The following is a 20,000-nucleotide window of genomic DNA, read 5'->3' on the forward strand; positions in this document are numbered from 1 at the left end:
GCTGATGGTTGGTTCCTCCCTGCTAGTGGCCTGTGACGTTATCGGCAGGTGGTGGTGGTGGTGGTGGTGGTGGTGGTAGAGGCGTCAACACGAACGATCGTTACACAGATACAGACATTCAAAAAAGCTGTTTGATAAAGATTCATCCAGGATATATACTCTCTCTCTCTCTCTCTCTCTCTCTCTCTCTCTCTCTCTCTCTCTCTCTCTCTCTCTCTCTCTCTCTCTCTCTCTCTCTGGTGACGTGCGGGTGTCACGTGACCTAGTGGTGGTGGCGGTGCTGGAGTTTCACGCACCGTCTTTGTCCGTGTCCTTGATTGGATTGGTGTAGTGAAGCTCAGAATTGCGAGGACTGGCACCAATACTGTAGTGGACATGTGTTGAAATATTCCTGTGTTATTCGCTGATTCCGCTGTGTTCATTGTTTATGTTTTAATTTTGTGTTTGGTTTCAGTGTGGTTAGTTTGAGTACTTATTTATTGGCTATTTTTCTTCTTTCCTCTTCTCCCTCATGATAAATTAGGTTAGGTTGGATTGCGTTGGGTTAAGTCAGGTTAGGTTAGGTAAATTTTCGTTTGGTCTAGACAGGTTGCGTTAGGTTAGGTTAGCTTGGATTAGGTTGGGTTAGGTTAGTTTTATATGTTTTTAGTCTGGTTACGTTAGGTTAGATTAGGCTTTATTAGGTTGGATTAGTTTGGATTAGGTTAGTTTTGTATGTTTTTAGTCTGGTTACCTTAGGTTAGATTAGGCTTTATTAGGTTGGGTTAGTTTGGATTAGGTTAGTTTTATATGTTTTTAGTCTGGTTACGTTAGGTAGATTAGGTTTGATTAGTTTGGGTTAGTTTGGATTAGGGTAGCTTTGTTTGGGTTTAGTCAGGTTATGTTAGATTATGTTAGGTTAGTTAAGGTTGCGTTTGGCCAGATTACATTTGATTTGATTAGATTTTAAATTGATTTCCAGCAAGGTTAGAGTCTGTTACAAAAGACTGCGATTAATAAACTGATTTTCGTCAAGTATCTCTGTACTATTAAGTTAAAGTTCGTAAATTCGCCAAGTTTTTCTTTGCTATCTTGAGGAGTGACTGTTTCCTTAATGAGTTCGACTGTAAGGCCTGTAGGATGGCCGGGGAGGCGAGAGATGTGGGTCGCTCAAATGACCCGTAAGGCTGGACTAGTTAGGAGTAATTATACAATCAAGCAAACTTTAATTAAGAAAAAAATGTTCTCAATTTCTGAGGATATCTTCAAACTGTTCTCGTTTTCAGACTGGGAGTAAAGAACCTGTATTTTTTTGTTATTTTATTTGCTTATTATTTGATAGTTTGCTGATAGTTTGCTGATAGTCGTTAATCATTCCAGTAGTAAAAAAAATAAATAAGTAAACTAGTAAAAAATCAAAGTAAATGAAGTGAGTGGTGAGTGCCCCTCCCCCTCCCCTCCCCTCCCCCTGTTAACATTACCCTAACAAGCAGAACTGACTACCCCACCTGGTCTGTGTAATGCTTCAAAGTTTTTTTATTCTGCCAAAATAAAAAAAAATAAAAAAATAAAAAAATGGGATTTACGTATTTTAGTGTCTCATTACTATTGTCACCAAACAACACACCTGCTGCACACCTGAGACACTCCCAGCCATGCCTCTGTCTCTCTGCAGGAGGCGCTGACGAGATTCTGCTCTGATACGTGCTTTGGGGAAATAGGGTTGCTGTTGTTATCGTTGTTGTTGTTGTTGTTGTTTTTGCTGTTTTCTGAAACCCTGTTCTAATACGTGCTTTGGGGAATTAGGTTGTTGTTGTTGTTGTTGTTGTTGTTGTTGTTGTTGTTGTTGTTGTTGTTGTTGTTGAGATCCTGTTTTAAGACGTGCTTTGCAAAAATAATCTGTTTTTCTGGAGCAAGTTTATGTCAAGGAGAGGAGTGCGTGGCGTGAGGGTGACAGGAATTGATGTGTACGATGTGACGCCAAGCGGGGAGTGGGCGTGGCGGTGGCGGGCTGGGAGGCGATGCAGTCTTATCGGATTCTTTACGACATGATTGCTGCTTCGAAAATCACGGTGATGATGATAACCTTTTGGCGCGGGAGGGTTGGGGTGCCGGAGTGAGAATAGGCCTGGAGGTGCGGGAGTGTTGGGTGCCGGGGTGAGAGGAATGGGCCTGAGGGCAGGTGTGCCAGGCTGGGGTGCCACGTCCCCGCTATTAACTGTGATCTATGGACGCGATGACTCTGTAATTACTGTGTTGCAAGGTTCACTGCATCTTTACCGACCTTGCTTGGATTAAAATACTTGTTAAACAGTTTGAAGTCTGTTGCTCTGACACGCGACGCCGCCCTGAAGTGAAATTATCAGAAACTGCAAAGGGCCGCCGACACAGCGATGCAGAACTCAGGGACACTTCAGGGTGGTCTGCTGCCTCACAGGGATTAATGATTACCTGATACCACTCTGTCTGAGAATCAATGCCTTCCTATCTCTTTTTTAAATCTAACTTTATGAAGCTTGAATCCATTATTTCTTGTCCCATCCGGGTTAATGACCTTGAAGATTTTGGTCAAGTCACCCCCTCATATTCTGTGTTTGCACAAGTATAATTATATAGCCTCAGGTTTCGCTCGGTGGTCCAATGAAAGTTATCATGGGCGATTATGGCGAATAGTAGCGAATGTCTTCTATATCTACCTTTAAGAGACCGTTAGGAAAAAAAAAAAGAAAGACCTTTAGGAGGAAGACAAAGAAAAGGCAAGACGGTTGAGGCACCAAGACTCAAGGAAGGGATGCCCTGGTTTGTTCTGAGGCCTGTGATATGACTAATATTTCTTGTGTTTATTGAGCATCACCACACTGACAGAAGAGCATACAAACATCAGGAAATAAGGGGTAGTCAGTCCCTGTATAAAACGTAACCTAACTATTTCCATGCTTTGAGTATTAGGACCGTATTCTGAAACACTTCCGCGCCGCACCTCCACTACTTCCAAAAAGGTTCTAGTTGAAGTTTCATGGGTTTAAAGTGTTTTTTACCGTTCTAGTGACAGATTAACACGTTTTCTACATTAACAACAGCATAAACACTCTTGAGAACTAGGCTAATCATCTCCGGCCTTTGAAAAGATCCGTGGTGAGAAAGCAAAACCGAATACAGGTCTTAGCTTGACTCAACAGCACATCCCAGTCCAGCTTTCAGGAGTGTCGGGGCGGGTCTTGTGATCAGGGACCTCTCTGATCCAAGCTGAGCACCTGGTGACAGCCGTCCTGGTGTGCATGTGTGGGCGCCTCGGAGTCAAGGCTTCTGCCCCGACTTGAGATGATGCGAGTGTTGTCCTTTGGTCCTCATGTCGTTGCTTACTTTGCGGAGATGTCGTTAAAGGAGGTTGTTTGCTTGTTTGTCTGCGTATTTGTGGGTGAACTAATGTGTCTTGATTACCACTCTTACACACACACACACACACACACACACACACACACACACACACACACACACACACACACACACACACACACACACGTACAACCTACATCCGTGTATGCTAAACAGTCTAACAAAGAGCAATGAGTTGAATTGGTGGTGATGGCGGCGGTGGTGGGAGTGACTGGGGTTCTGGTGGTGGTGGTGGGGGTGGGGGTGAGGAAGAGGAAGAGAAGAAGGAGGAGGAGGAGAAGGAGGAGGAAGGAACAGTGATCGACATTTGGCATACTGCTTAAAACACAAGCTTCCCCTCTCATACACTCCTTCCCCTTGTCCTCTTCCTCTTCCTTCCCTTCCCCTTCTACCCTGTGAACCTCCCCCTGCGGGACTCCACACTAACACAGGACTCTGGGTGTGGTGCTAGGAAGAGAAGCAGGAGGAACACAAACAAAGAACAAAACAGCATCATACTCTTTGACCATTAAGGTTGTTTGTGATAAGCTAGACTGTCTAATCTAGAGATGTGGGATGGCAAAGAGAAGACAAGGAAGAGGAAGAGGAAAGGAAGGAAGTGTACCCAAGAGGAAGGGAAAGGTATACGTGCACTTAAGACAAGGAAGAGAGGGGAAAATTTGAAGTAAAAAGTAAGAAGAGGTGGAAGGAAAAATGGAAGACGTGCAATAAAGAACAAGAAGGGAAGAGGAGGAAGGAAAGAGGGAAGGGGAAACATGCTGTGAAGAAGGGAAGAAGAAATATGCATCCAAGAGAAGGGCAAGAAAAGGAAGGGAATCGTACGCTGAAGAGGAAGAAGACAAGGAAAAAAGATCTATTCAAGAGAAGGAAAGGAAGGAAAAGTATAAAGTACAACAAAGAGGAAGGGAAGAAGAGGGAAGAGAGAAGGTCAACTAACGAAGGAGAAGGAAAAGAGAAGAGGGCGCTAAGGAGGAGGAGGAGGAGGAAGAAAGGAATAAGATGTACTAAAGAAAAGAAAACGAGCAAGTTCTACGTTGAGGAAGAGGAAATGAAAAGAAAGATGTACTAAAAAAGGAGGAAGAGAAGAAGAAGAAATGGAATGAAGAGAGGGAAAGGAAGGAGGAAGATGTACTGAAGAGAAGAGAGGAATAGTACCTTGAAGAGGAAGAGGGAGGAAAAGAAATGTATCCGATAGGAGGAAAGAAGGAAGGAAGGGGGTGGAGGGAATGAAGGAAGGAAGGGAGGGGTGTTCCTACCTGCGTCAGGAGGTGTTGTCTTGTCCCTCCTGACCTTCTGCAGCGAGGGTCAATACTTTATCCATCACACCTGCCTGCTCTCTCTCTCTCTCTCTCTCTCTCTCTCTCTCTCTCTCTCTCTCTCTCTCTCTCTCTCTCTCTCTCTCTCTCTCATTACATCACGTAGGTCTTCTGCAGTTTTATTTTTTCTTCTTTCTCCGGCACTAAACACACACACACACACACACACACACACACACACACACACACACACAGAGAGAGAGAGAGAGAGAGAGAGAGAGAGAGAGAGAGAGAGAGAGAGAGAGAGAGAGAGAGAGAACCCTGAGTAATGTAGCTGTTACCAAAAGATACGATTCTCTCTCTCTCTCTCTCTCTCTCTCTCTCTCTCTCTCTCTCTCTCTCTCTCTCTCTCTCTCTCTCTCTCTCTCTCTCTCTCTCTCTCTCATATTAAAGTTCCACCAAAACAGAACACTATTTAACATCAGGTGGCGCAGTGGTAACATTTCTATTCCTCAGCACAGTGTGTTCAGGATTCGAGTCCCAGACATTTCATACAGGTGCATCCAGCCTCCCAATTCAGCGATCTGCCTCCCCTCTCCTTCAGTGTCAGGATAGATTAGGTCGTTTACCACAAGTTTCTCAAGCTGCAAGAAGCCGTCAGGGCAATATACGTGGCAGTCCGTGTATGAAACATGCCTACATACCTCTCTCATACATACCTACATCTCTCTCTCTACATGCCTATTATCGTCATTTATAGTATTCTGTGATCTTCTTTTAAAGCCTCCTAATGACTCGGCGAGCTTTAACAACCCGGTTACTGAGTCCATGCCATTCATCTACCACTCTATGTGAGAACCAGTAAAGTTAAACTGGAGTATTTATCTCCGGAGTAATTATTTTCGTAGGAATTTTCATATTTGTGGGCGAAATTTAAGCTCGTATCCTTTAACGTTTTGTTCTCCCATCGTGATTTACTTCCAAAACCAACAGAAATGAATAATCAGGTTTCTAATAATACTTCTCCCTTTGGACAACGCAGGATCCTTCTTAAAATATCATCAGAACCATAAAAACACCATTGAAGACCCCTGTAAGTCCCAGCAGAACCTGTTTAAAAGTAGTGGAGATACGAGACAAGCGTTTAAGAATACGATCCTTAGAAGCGTGTGGGAGAGGTAAGGAAGAGCGGCAGTGGTGCAGGATAGCAGTGTTGGGGGAGGCTGAGGCTGGCCTGACATCAATAAGCACTCACACCCCGCGCCACATGCATGCTTGGCCTCTCATTGACTCGGCCGGCCTAGAAATTACACCGAATCAAGCACATGTCCCGGCCTGCTTCGTCTGGGCGGCCGCGGGAGGTAGAGAGGTCAGGGGGAGGGATGGAGGGAGGGAGGGACGGGGATCATCCGGCAGCACCACGTAATTAAAGTGGTGTGATGCGCCTCCCACGTACACGGGGTTCATATTACTGGATGGCATGATCGTGTTGTTAGGACGAGTTAGGTTGCAGTGTTGCCGCGGCGTGATGACTGTGTTACTGAACGGAGTGCTGTGTTGTGCGGTGCTTGCGTCGCCAGGAAGGAGCCTGCATATTAAATGGTCGTGGGCGAAGCGACTGGTACGTGAGGAAGAATATTGTAGCGGCAGGCAGCAGCAGCAGGGAGCGCAGGGACAGGCGGGGTGACCTGCAGGTGTCCTTGTGGCGTGTTCATCCCCCGCCCCGAGCCGGCCAGCTGCTGCCTGCCGGCCCGCTCGTCCCTCCCCAGGACGAGCCACGCACTAGCAACACATAAACCCGCGTCACCCGCCGACCTCCTGCCACTCGAGGAAGCCCCGTATCGGCCGCCTTATCTTATCACAGGAAAGACACCTACAACTTCCCTTCCTCTCTGCCACGCGGATGACGAGGATCACTGCTTCCCACACCTGTCGGAAGATTACACAACTTCCTCCCTTACAAAAAATAAGAAATAAAAATAAAAGGATAAGAAAGGATAACAAGCAGAAACAAACAGAAGTATCCTTCCTAGGCTGCTTCATAACGCTGCTCTTCACTAACTTTTAAGGGAAGAGAGAGGACAGCACAGTGGAAGGGTCCTCTCCATACAGGCTCTTGCTCTTGAACGCTTTCTTGTCTCATCAGGTCAATAACCAAAGACTACAGAGACGATTAGTCGGCTTTTCGTTGATGTTTTTCCCTGTTAATGAAGTAGAATCATTATGCAATCAACAAAATCACGGAAACCTCCTTCAGAACTACCAATAGCACCCATAAGTGCCTGTTTAATACAAGAAATAAAACGACGGGATGTTTAGAAATTATATCCCTTAGATGGTGAAATAGAGTTCCCTAATCTGATCAATGTTCACGTCACCTCTTAATTCCAAGTCTGCTGATGAGATGATAAACTTGATTCTCCATTGAACCGCTCTAGTCTTATACTTTGACCTTACCAACTGCCACTCACGCCCAGCCTCTCTCATGCAGCCAGTTTCGCTTGGTTCTATCAGTACCCGTGAGCCTTAGATATGAGGTGACGCCTAAGATGTGACTGCAGCGGCCTTGTCTTCTGAGCTAGTGATCGAAAGAAGCGACACGGATCATCTCAGGCCCGCCGTAAACTCAGACACACGCCCTTATCTCTCCTACGTGACCAGACATGTGCTTGTGGGATCTACAGCATGGAGAGGGAACATAAAAAGCATTGAAAGTTGCAGGAAGCCATGAAGCCTACACGTGACAGTTCTTGTATTAAGCATGTCTATGTATTTTCACCCATCACACAGCTAAACTCTTATAGAAATCCAGTCAAGCAAGAACAGTTTCTATTCAGGGTACAAGAAAAGCCAGTGATACCCATGCATTCCTCAGGCCCTGCATTACCGACCTTGTGACCAAAGAGAGATTAGATAAGGCAGGTCTTCATTCATTCCGGCCACGCTTAGAAGAGGTAGCACGCCCAGACCAAGGTGGTGTGGCTTACAGGACGTGAAGGGATGAGATATTAGAAGGAAAAGTAGCGTAATTAAACGTGAGGTATGAAAGGGGTGAAACTGTGCAGGTGAAAGATGAAGGGAGGTGGAAAGGAAGAGAATGCAAAGGTAAAAGATGAAGATGGGGCAAATGGAAGAGGAAGGGAAGATTAAGTACAGGTAAAGATGATGAATGAAATGTCGAGGAAGAGAAGATAACGATACTAGTACTGATAAAGTTAGTGAATGAATGGATGAGGTACACAGGTACAGATACTGAATGAAATGAAGAAGAAAAGGAACGGAGGAGAATGTTCAAGTAAAGACAGTGAATGAAGGAATGAAGAGGAGAAGATAATTTACATATAAAGATTGAGAACTGAAGGATGACAGAGGGAGGAGAATGCACAGGTAAAAATAGATAATGAAGGAATGAAAAAAAAGAAGAAGAATGCACAGGTAAAGATAGATAATGAAGGAATGAAAAAAGAAGAAGAATGCACAGGTAAAATATAGTAAATGAAGGGGATGAGAAAAGGGAAGAGAATGTACGGCTAGAAAGAATGAAGGGAAAGGAATGTACAGATAAAAATAAAGAACGAGAACATGAAAAAAAGGCAGAGAATCAACAGGATAAGAGTGTAGTTGAAGTAATCGAAAGAGAAGTGATGCAAGCACAGGTGAGCTTAAGGTAAGGTACTGAAGAGAGAGAGAGAGGGGGGACACAGGTAAACGTGGGCGTGGGGGATTGAGGTGAGGTGGTGGGCGTGAAGGATGCAAGGATGTTAGGGCGGATGGAGGAAAGGAATATCAAGGTTGGTGAGTAGGTGGCTAAGTCAACACAGGCGGGGATGGGAGGGATGGGGGATGGGGGGGTGAGTGGTAGTGGTATATGTAGGCGTGTACAGGTATGCTGGTTTACTCGTAGTGTTGTTTGTTTGTTTGTTTGTGTTGTTGTTTGGGCATTATTCTCTCCTCCTCTTGTCCTCCTCCTCCTCCTCCTCCTTATCCCTTATTTGTCAAGAAAAAAAAGAACATACATGAAAATTTTAAAAGAAATAAAAGAAAATAGAAAATAAGAAAATGGAAAGTAAGAACCTTGAGAAAAAGATGAAGAAAAAAAACGAAAAGGATAAGACAGCGAATAAAAAGAAAGCGAAAGAAAATTACTTATGAGCCGAAAAAAAAAATAAGGAAGGCACAAAGTAAATGAAACAAAGAAAGGAAGAAAAGGAATCAGAAAGTAAACTGCAAAATAAACGAAAAAAAATATAGGGAATATACAAAATTCAGAAAAAAAAGAAAGGAAGAAAATCATGCAAACAGAAGAAAATTATACAAAACTAAGAAAATGAAAAGAAGAAAGAAAAAAATTAGACAACAAATAAATTAAAAATAAAAACAACACAGCATTAAAGAAGAAAGATAAAAGAAAATAAATTACAAACAATACATAAAAAAATAAGATACAAAAAAAATGTGCAAAAACTAGAAAAAAAAGTTGACTAAAACGAGACGAGAGAGAGACAGAGAGAGAGAGAGAGAGAGAGAGAGAGAGAGAGAGAGAGAGAGAGAGAGAGAGATCAAACCCTAATGACGAAGGAAGGAGGCGTGGGGCGGGCGGAGACACCCTGCCCGGCGGCCTGTTAGGTGGAGGTGATGGTGGTGGTCAGACGCAAAGACGCACTCGAGCCTTTTAAAGCCAGCGCCGCGCCCCTGACCAAGCTGGGCTCTGGTGAGGCATTTCCCGACTCCCCGACACCTTGCTTCCTCGCCCTCTCCCTCACCCTCACCTGGGACAAGGACAAGGAGGAGGAGGAGGAGGGAGTAAGAAGCAGGATGAGGAGGAGGATGAGATAGAGGGTAAGGGAAGGAAGAGAGAGAGAGAGAGAGAGAGAGAGAGAGAGAGAGAGAGAGAGAGAGAGAGAGAGAGAGAGAGAGAGAGAGAGATAACAAGAAAGACAAGAGAATGAGAACAAGGAATATGAGAAGAGGAAATGAACAGGAAAAAAAAAAGTTTAAAAACAAAAGGATCAAGAAGAATAAAAGAAGAGACAATAAAGGAGGAAGGAAAGATGATACTACAAAGAGGAGGAGTGAAAAGAAGAAATATTTAGAGAACAAACAGAACAATGGGGAGACGAAAGAAGAATAGTAAAGAAGGAACAAGGAAAGATGATAGTGATGTACAAGAAGAAGCAATAGGATGATGATGATGAGGAGGAGGAGAACGAGTGAAAAGGAATGTAAATAGACAAATAAAATAATAATAAACACGAAAAAAATAACAATGTCGTGCATGAAGGAGGAGGAGGAGGAGAAAAGATGACAGTGAGGGGAAGAGGCAAGATGATAGTTATTAAAAGGAAGAGGAGGAGGAGGAGGAGGACGTGAAAGAAGAAGAACAAGGACAAGAAGAAAGAAAAAAAGGTAGAAGAAAGATTAATAATGAGAAGTAAAAATAAGAAAAACTAATGATAAGACGACGAAGAAGAAGAAGAAGAAGAAGAAGAAGAAGAAAAACAAAACAAAGGACAACTAGAGGAATGGAAGAAAATATATAATAAAAAAGGCGAAAAGAAGAGAGGGAAGAAAAGGGACACTGCATAAAGGAGGAGGAAGGGAAGAAGATGATAGCTATTACAAGAAGGAAGAGCAGGACGAAGAGGAGGAAGAGGAGGAGCATTAAATGGAGGACACTCATGGGGGAAAGGATTATGGAGGAGAGTTAAAAGGGAAGGAAGAGGAGGAGGAGGAGGAGGATGAAGAGGAAAAGGAGAAAGGAGTATTATGAGACACGAGAGGGGAAGAGTGTTTATGAGAGAGAGAGAGAGAGAGAGAGAGAGAGAGAGAGAGAGAGAGAGAGAGAGAGAGAGAGAGAGAGAGAGAGAGGAAAGAAGACATAAAAGTTAGGAGAGAGAGAGAGAGAGAGAGAGAGAGAGAGAGAGAGAGAGAGAGAGAGAGAGAGAGAGAGAGAGAGAGAGAGAGAGAGAGAGAATGTTGAGTGTTGTAAGGAGCTAGACTTGGTGATGTGTGTGTGTGTGTGTGTGTGTGTGTGTGTGTGTGTGTGTGTGTGTGTGTGTGTAAATGGACAGGAAAGCTGGTGGTGGTGGTGGTGGTGGTATGTCTTTTATGTGTGTGTATGTGTGTGTGTGGGCGAAGAATGGCGTGTGACTTGAGGATTGGTTGGTGAGGAGGGTGTGTGGGTGTTGTGTTGTATTGCGTGGTGGTGATGGTGGTGGTGAGTCGATGCAGCAGTACTGAGAGAGAGAGAGAGAGAGAGAGAGAGAGAGAGAGAGAGAGAGAGAGAGAGAGAGAGAGAGAGAGAGAGAGAGAGAGAGAGAGACTATGATCGTAGCTGACTGACTGAAACACACACACACACACACACATAATTGAGAAGGAAGTATCGAGTATAGGAAGACTTTGTTAGGGGAGAGAGAGAGAGAGAGAGAGAGAGAGAGAGAGAGAGAGAGAGAGAGAGAGAGAGAGAGAGAGAGAGAGAGAGAAATAACTAGCTGACTGACTGACTGACTGACATGAACACACACACACACACACACACACACACACACACACGTACATACAGAGATAAATAAACAAGTAGATGGACAGACAGAATGATAGACGAACAGACATACAGACTGACGCAAAGGCAGACAGACACACTGACACACATACAGACAGACAGGATAAATAAATCGATAACAAAATGTAGGTCAGTGGGAGAAGACAGGAAGGAATGAAGGAAGGAAGAGGAGAGGGAAAATCAATAAACGATGGAATAATAATAATAGTAACGATAAAAATAATGAAAAGAAAACGAAGATGAAATTAAGAAAACACCCAAAAATCAAGAAAAATAAGCAAGTTAGCAAGTAAAGAACGAAGATTATGTACTCTCTCTCTCTCTCTCTCTCTCTCTCTCTCTCTCTCTCTCTCTCTCTCTCTCTCTCTCTCTCTCTCTCTCAGGTAAGTGTTTTTAAGTAAGTGCTCCTGTCTGTGAAGGTCAGTTGTTGGGACGATCAATACCCGTCTGTGTGTGTGTGTGTGTGTGTGTGTGTGGGTGTGTGTGTGTGTGTGTGTGTGAAGCCTGCAGTCGACTTGAGTGAAAGACAACGATAAATTTAATGTTATTATGAAACCTGAGAGAGAGAGAGAGAGAGAGAGAGAGAGAGAGAGAGAGAGAGAGAGAGAGAGAGAGAGAGAGAGAGACTTACGAAGATACAGGAAAGAAAAAAAAGTGAGAGAAGTGTTTTTGACATCGGAAATGGCAGAGAGAGAGAGAGAGAGAGAGAGAGAGAGAGAGAGAGAGAGAGAGAGAGAGAGAGAGAGAGAGAGAGAGAGAGAGACTGACTGCATACATACATACATACATACATACATACATACATACATACATAACCCTACATGAAAACAGTTCCCATCATAAAGTATCAACCATTATCACAACCACCACCATCAGCGTCACCACCACCACCGCCCTTCCTCCTTCCTTCCCGGGGCGTGTGTGGGAACCCGTAGTGGTGGTGGTGGTAGTGCTGCTGGAGGTACTGAAGGACACTGTATTGCCCCTATAGGACTTTTAAAGGACTCCTGTGTGTTAGTAACCTTTCCCAGCAGGCACGTGATGTCACCCACAGCTGCTCCTCCTCCTCCTCCTCCTCCTCCTCCTCCTCTTACAACTACTACTTCTCTCTTTTCGTCATTTTTGTTCATCATCATCATTTTCTCTTCGCCACCCACACTCTCCTCGTCCTCGTCCTCCTTCTGTTTTCTTGTCTCCTATTTTTCGTCTTTCTCTTCTCCTCCTCCTCCTCCTCCTTTTAATCTCATGTCCACGTTTGTTAACTTTGATTCACTGACTTTGTTGCTGCTGCTGCTGTTGTTGTTGTTGTTGCTGTTGTTGTTGTTGTTGGTTGGTGATGGTGATTGTGGTGGTGGTGATGGTGGTCGTGATGATGTTCATGGTTTTTCCTCCTCCTCCTCCTCCTCCTCCTCCTCTACAACCACGTCTCTAATTTCCTTCCTCACAGTTAAACTCCCTTTAATACCCTTGTAACTTAATTGTCTCTATTTATTTACTTACATTCTCTGATTCACCGCATAACCTTCTTTTATTAGTCTCCTCCTCCTCCTCCTCCTCCTCCTCCTCCTGTTTGTTTATTTGCCGGTAACGTTACTTATTTCTTTGCTTGTGTCAGGAATGTTATTTACTTGTTTGCTCATGGCGGTATTGTTTGCTTCTTCCGCCTGTTGTCTATTGTTTGCTTGTGTGGTGGTCATACGGGAACCACAGCACAGAAAGGAAGCCTGTGTGTGTGTGTCTGTGTGTGTGTGTAGTCATCAGGGTGGAGTGAGAAACATACATACACATATATGTACAAACGCGTACATGACAAGGTCGAGGAAATGCCAGTGTGTGCGTGTGTGTGTGTGTGTGTGTCTGTGTGTAGGAAAGGATGATGATGTGACTATGATGGTGATGTTTGTAGTAGTGGTGGTGGTGGTGGTGGTGGTGATGTAATGTTTTAGGACAGTGGTGGTGACGTGTTAAGAGTAATTATTATGATAGCAACGGGAATGTGGATGGTATTGGTGGTGTTGGTGAGGGTAATGTAATCATGCTAAACTTGTGGTGATGATGATGGTAAATATTCTGGTGGTATTAGTAACCATTTCATTTTGTAGTAGTAGTAGTAGTTGTTGTTGTTGTTGTACTAGTAATTGTTGTTGTTGATGTCCTAATAATGAGAGCGATGGTGGTGCTTATAATACTAATGGTGGTGAATGTGGTACTGAGAGAGAGAGAGAGAGAGAGAGAGAGAGAGAGAGAGAGAGAGAGAGAGAGAGAGAGAGAGAGAGAGAGAGAGAGAGAGAGAGACTGCCATATTATGATGAGTATCGCGGGAGGGAAGGAGAGGCAGCGGGCACACAGACAAGCCCACAGAGGGAGGGAGGGACAGAGGGAAGAAAGGAGGGCAGCCAAGCCTACCAATCTCTCATGGTAACAGTCTGGAAATCGATCTCGCAGGCCTGGCGAGCACCACTGGTCACCTCACTCCTGCCGGCGGTCCTGGGAGGGGCAGGGACCAGGCGAACTACATGCAGTTAGGGGAAAAAAATTGCAACCTCAACCTGGTGACTGACTAGTTTGTGGCGCCGCTGGGAGTAGGGAGAGGAGGCACGGGTGGTGAGTGATGCTTGCATTCTCGGAACTAGTGGGTGAGGATTAATTCCTGTAAGAGTGGACAGTAGTAGTAGTAGTAGTAGTAGTAGTAGTAGTAGTAGTAGTAGTAGTAGTAGTAGCAGCAGCAGCAGCAGCAGCAGCAGCAGCAGCAGCAGCAGCAGCAGCAGCAGCAGCGGAGGCGGCGGCAGCAGTAGCAGCAGCAGAAGTCATTACGTAGCATGAGCGAGGCTGCAGCAGCGGCGGGAGCGAAAGGCGACTTTTTATGACGTTCTGGGAGGTGGGGTGAGACGCGGGGCTCCCTCATTGGTCCTTCTCCGGCTCCCTTTCACGTGACAACCCTGAATGATTTATCAACTTCCAGCGTAAAGGCACGGCACTCGGCATGCCTGCAGCGATGTAGCATCGGGATAAACTAGATTAAACACAGGGAGGCGCGGGACAGGCTGGCGGTGGTGGTGGTGCGGCAACGTGGTGTGGTCCGCGAGGTGCCGGCCGGCGAGCTGAGACTGGCGGACTGACTGGCTGTGCTGCTCTCCATGCTGCACATATAAGGACATCTCAGAACACGGCGTCTGATTTATTTACATGATGAGAAGGTCTATCGGCTGTTGATTGGCTCTGATTCGTCCACGTGGAATGATGTAAATGGTGTACGTGATCATGAAAACGTTAGATAGCGGCGTGCTGAGGTGATGATGTAGCAAAGGAATGATGCTCTGCTTGGCTTGCGTTCCATCTTGCTCCATCCATCACTGTCTCATCTACCTATTGTTCCATCGGGGTGACGTGTGGATTTTGAGCTAGAGCATCGACTTGGGTTTCCGCGTTTCTGAGGGTGGTAGAAGCAGCAGCAGTGGCCGGGGCGGGTGACGCGCGCCGCCGTACCTCCTCCCTGCCTGTATCAGCTGGGTTCAGGGCCACGCCGTCACCCTCGACAATACTCATGACGTCATGACTACCAAACACTACCAGTAGATAACACCTCAATTTTTTCCTGCCCTCTGCACTTCTCTCTTGTCCTGCAGCTGCCGCCAACCCACGACTCTTTCCTGCAGTTTGACAGAAACGAAGACAAGATTATGCAAACTTGCTGCGTTCGTGCGTGCCTGCATCCCCGCATCCCTGCATCCCTGCATTCCACCCCGCACCATACCTCCCTCATGTCCATCTCAACCACTCTCTCAATCCACAGACGGCCCTCCACGACCCGAGAGAGAGAAGGACTTTCACTGCTCGTGCTGGCTGTTCGGCATCACGCGAAGCCGGGCCCTGACCGTGATCCCGCCATGCCGGCCATCTGTACCAATGAACGGGACTCCTCGGGGCGCGACGTGGCGTGGTCTTGCAGCATCACGGAGCAGCCTTGTCTGTGTGCTTGCGTGAACTGGGGGAAGAGGAGTGGCTAGACCGGCGCCGGCACGAGGGGGGATGCGTGTTAGATTTCATATGGACACAATCCCTTCCCTTTCTCCCTCGTTGCTTCCTCAGGGGCGCGGATCTGCAGGCGAAGGATGGGGGGAAGTTTAGAAAGCGTCGATCAAACAAGACTTTTAAATGGCTGCTCGCTCGCTCGTTCTGCTGGTTGGCTGGCTGGCTAGGTAATGGTGGCTGTATAATGTATGACGCGTTTCTCAAGTCCCCGGTCTAATGTCAAAGGTGGTCCTGGTGCGGCGGCGTGAGTCACCACCTCTTAAGGAGAGTTTTCACCTCGTACTGGGCAGAGAGAGAGAGAGAGAGAGAGAGAGAGATTTCTTAGCTCACATGTAACATTTCGTTTTACTAGTAAATTTAATAAGTTTAATAATATGAAGCATTCTTCTTCTTCTTCTTCTTCTTCTTCTTCTTCCTCCTCCTCCTCCCACAGTGTTACTTTACCTCTTCTCTGTCATTTAATTCCTATCTCGGTCATAACATTCTCTCTCTCTCTCTCTCTCTCTCTCTCTCTCTCTCTCTCTCTCTCTCTCTCTCTCTCTCTCTCTCTCTCTCTCTCTCTCTCTCTCTCTCATTTTCCTACCTACATCTGGCCCTAATCATTTTATTGACTTTATCTCGATCTTAACACTTCACTTTTTTTCCCCCTTTAACTTTTCTATTTTCATCGCTTTCCCCATCATTTTATGGTCACCTCTTTTAAGTCTATTCTACTCTCTCTCTCTCTCTCTCTCTCTCTCTCTCTCTCTCTCTCTCTCTCTCTCTCTCTCTCTCTCTCTCTCTCTCTCTCTCTCTCTCAGGAAAGGTGCCGTAGGGAAGGTCGCTGCTGCTGCTCCACCCTTCTTTTCCCCCGCGTCGTCTCGTGTCGCCGCGTACTTGCACACTATACGTAAGCGTTCTCTTGCCCACCGAGGCTCTGAAAGGTAAACAGTAAGTACTACCTTGAACCGTCCTGCGAGTGAAGACGGGATAAGGCGGTGTTTTTGCGTTTTGGTTAGTAAGTCTTGTCTCTTGTTCTTCTGGTTGTTGTTGTTGTTATTACTGTTGTCCGTAGTAGTAGTAGTAGTAGTAGTAGTAGTAGTAGAAGAAAAGTAAAAAGTTCGTCAGATAAGAGGCCGGATGGCTGAGTTTTCCTCGTAGTAGTAGTAGTAGCAGCAGCAGCAGCAGCAGCAGCAGCAGCAGCAGTAGCAGCAATAGAATTAGTAACATTTCTCTCCCAATTCTCTTCCTTCTAATCGTCCTCCTCCTCCTCCTCCTCCTCCTCCTCCTCCTCCTCCTCTTCGTCTTCCCCCTTTTCCTCTTCCTGCGCTTCCGTTCGTCCAGCTCCAGGTCTTCTCCGTGAAGCGTGACAGGCGGGCAGCTGCTGGTCTTGCCTCGGGGGAACAAGGGCGGCCTCGTTTTTGCGGCGGATGAACACTCCCTCGGCCGCCCTTGTCGCGTGAAGGTAAACAACCCCACTAGCGATTAACCCGAGGAAGTGCCTGTCTGTCAGCACCCGCATTAGAAACCTGAAAGGTAGGAGCGAGGAAGACTAAGATAGATGAGCGCTCTACGTGTTCGTTTGCTGGTAGAAATGCGGGTAAATAAGTAAGAGAGGGTCGAAGGTCAGGCAATCCAGGCAGCTACACTTGACATGATATGGGTTGGGTTAGGTTAAATCAGCTACCTTCCTACCTATCTGGCTGTCTGTCTGTTTATCTGTTTGTCTGTCTGTCAGTCTATTTATCTATATTTTTTATCTTTCCATCTATCTGTCTGTCTGTCTATCAATACGTATGTCTATCAGTCTCTGTCTATCAATACGTATGTCTATCTACCTGTCTATATTACTATCTGTCTGCCCATCCATTCATATGTAGGTAACCCAACTTAGCCTAACCTAACTTATCCCAAAACTTTGAGAGACTATCTTTCACTCAAACTAATTAATATTAAAAAACAACAACAACAACAACAACAACAACAACAACAACGATTTAAGAGAAAATACCACAACTTATTTTCGTCCTTCATTTATTACGTAGATTCCTTAATATTCCCAATCGAAGCAGCCTCAGTAGCAGCTGCAGGGGTGAGGCTGACGTGCGCGGAGGGGCGGCGGCGGCGGGAGCTAACTGTTCTGAGTCCGCTGTGGGGAAACTCGAGTCCCGGAAACTAGTTACTGGAAGTGGCTGCCTCCAATCCCCCAACCCAGCGCCTGCCATGCACACGCCCCTCCCCCTCCCCCTCCCCGGGTAATGGAGGCAGCCTGCATCGCCTCTGAGTGGAAATTACGGGGCACGTGAGCGCAAAGTTTCGTCGGATGATTTAATATGAATGTCAAGTGTGTCGTGAAGCGAGCGCAACCTAAGGAGCATTTGAGGTCACGCGGCCACGCCCTCCGCCGCCCACCACCGCCATCCCCAGCGACCCCAGAGCCCAAACCGTGGATGAGGCAGCCATGGGAACGTTTGAGAGAGAGCAGGCTTGATCCAGTCCCTCGTCAGGTGTTGTGAAGCAGCTCATGGTGCGAGGGAAGGGTTGACAGGAGCTGGCAGGAGAGAGGACCGAGTATTTTACTTTGTAGCCTCCCTCTCCCATCCTTCCTCTCCTCTCCTAAGCTGCGCAGGGTGTTTCCTCACGCCCACGGCTCCTCGCATGCCCTGCACGGTGGTAGGAGCCACGTTTCAGGAATTTCAGCTCGAGAGCGTCATTTCGTGCCTGAGAACGCCATGTGGAGGCTCGAGGTGGCGAGGGTCGCGCTGGAGTCGTCTGTAAGTCATTCACCTCCAGGTGGCTTCCTCTCTCTCAGCCCGCGCGGTGAAAGTTGCAGGGCAGCCTTGCCTCGCCGCGCACCAGTGTGGCGCCACCTGGCAGGGTCGTGACTCTTGGGGGCAAGCGCCATCTGGAAGGGTCACGACACCACCTGGGGGGAGTCACGGTGCTACCTGTGTCGGTTGTGACGTCTTGCTAAACTGGAGAGTAATTGAGTTCTGGCGCCACAACAACAAGGTCATATGGTGCCGATTGAAGCGCTACCTCTCCTACTGAGAACTGCCTCAAGCCAGAGTCGAACTCGCAACCTTTAGGCCGCAAGCTGAGCGTCAGGGGACCCCAGCAGTGAGCTCAGGAGGGTCGCTGTTCCTGCTGGGGAGTGTTGGTGTTTGTACAAGTGACCGAAGAAGTGATGTCATATTCTACAAAATGTCTCCGAAAAAAAAAAAAAAAAGTTAACTACTTCCACTCACTACGTCCTCGGTTTTTAAGCCCTTTACTGCTGTGGTCGTTCTTTGTCAACACTCGGCATGAAAGGAGTGTTTGTAGGAACACGTGGGCGAGAGAGAGAGAGAGAGAGATAAGTTTTATCTTTTTCCAGGCTACAGAGCTGGATATTTCAGAGACTAGTACAAAAATAAGCGTCGAAAAACTTGTACCGTAGGTCTTGAGAAAATTGCCACCATGAAAGGATTAATTTAACCCATATGTTCATTTCTACTCGATTCACGGACATTAAATTAACTAGACTTCCCGACATCACTTCTTGGGGACGCTTGGCGGTGCAAGGCCCGTATTCAAAAAGACCTTACTCAACACGACTATTTTCGAAGGCCACAAAGATGATTAGCCTGGTTTTCAAGAGTATTTCTCCTGTTAATAATGCAAAGCTCTTACCAATGTCACTAAAACGGGAAAAAAAAAACATTAGGAACATATGTAACTTCAACTACAGCCTTTTGAAAGTACTCGACATGTCGCCAGAAGTGTTTCAGAATGTGGTTCATGGCGGGGTTGTTACGTGAGAGCCAATACATAGGGGAGTTTCTCAAGTCATCAACTTGGGGTGCATCAAGAAGTCTCCACATTACCAGGACTCCTCCACGCTTGGTTCTTTCCACAGCGATGAAAACCCTGCATACGTCACCACCATTTCCTTGGTTGATAGTGACATAAGCAACAAACATTTCTTGGCATTTGTTTTATCATTTTTAAGCCACGAAATGACGGAAACGAGTCGCTCATGGATAAAAATAGTGTGAGATTGTGGACTTGTTGCAGAGAGAGAGAGAGAGAGAGAGAGAGAGAGAGAGAGAGAGAACAGCGGCCCAGTCTGTCCTCACATTTAAAGTTCCGATTATACAAACAAGCATTTCCCACCAAACAATTTTTTTTCTCCTTCCTCTTCAGAAAATATTGGTCGAGGCCACGAAGCTTTGCAGTGAATCAGCGAGACTGCGAAACACGGCGAGTCGAACGAAACTAACCACTGAAGCAGTCCAGGTTAGAGTTTGTGAAGTAGAAGTAGTGGTAGTAGTAGTAGTAGTAGTAATAGTAGTAGTAGTAGTAGTAGTAGTAGTAGTATATCTTTAAGTCCTAACCAGGCTGATTGATTTTACAAAGCTACTCCAGATAAAAAAATAAAAAAAATAAAAATTGAGGTAAGTAACTATTGTAGAAGAGGAAGAATAGAAGTTATTATTTAGTACAGTTGCTATTGTTTGTAAAGAAGAAATAGTAGTAGTAGTAGTAGTAGTAGCTGAAGTTTGCAAGCATGAAGCAAAGTGAAAAAAAAAAAAAAAAATTCCATTGTTATCATACCCAAACTCTCCCCCCACTACCCCCCACATCATCCTCACTCCTCATTTCCTCTCCCCCACGTCATCCTCCGCCTCCCAAGTCTCCTTCACACAACCTCTCAACACTCCCTTCTTCCTCAGCAGCCTTCGTATCAATACACACCCTCCTTCCCTTCCCCTTCTTCCCCTTCCCCTCTCTCTCCAAGTCTCATAATCCTT

General features: G+C 45.9%; 1 protein-coding gene across 9 annotated transcripts in view; it reads left to right on the forward strand.

Annotated features, from left to right (window-relative positions):
* The window catches only part of LOC135116110 (uncharacterized), a 176,208-nt gene that overhangs the window by 111,858 nt on the left and 44,350 nt on the right, over positions 1–20,000 (forward strand). For 5 of the 9 annotated variants that reach the window (XR_010276183.1, XR_010276179.1, XM_064033344.1 and 2 more), the window contains exon 13: positions 19,393–19,485. Coding sequence is in view for 7 of the 9 variants with exons in the window: in XM_064033344.1 (XP_063889414.1) it covers positions 19,393–19,468 (76 nt within the window). In the remaining 2 variants the exon portion in view is untranslated. Of the gene's footprint in view, positions 1–14,989; positions 15,471–19,392; positions 19,486–20,000 lie in introns of those variants that run through there. The other 4 variants (XM_064033327.1, XM_064033320.1, XM_064033363.1 and 1 more) reach the window with 4 other exon arrangements.

The sequence above is a fragment of the Scylla paramamosain genome, chromosome 3 (genome assembly GCF_035594125.1).
Source record: "Scylla paramamosain isolate STU-SP2022 chromosome 3, ASM3559412v1, whole genome shotgun sequence".
In the NCBI taxonomy this organism is placed as follows: Eukaryota; Metazoa; Arthropoda; class Malacostraca; order Decapoda; family Portunidae; genus Scylla; species Scylla paramamosain.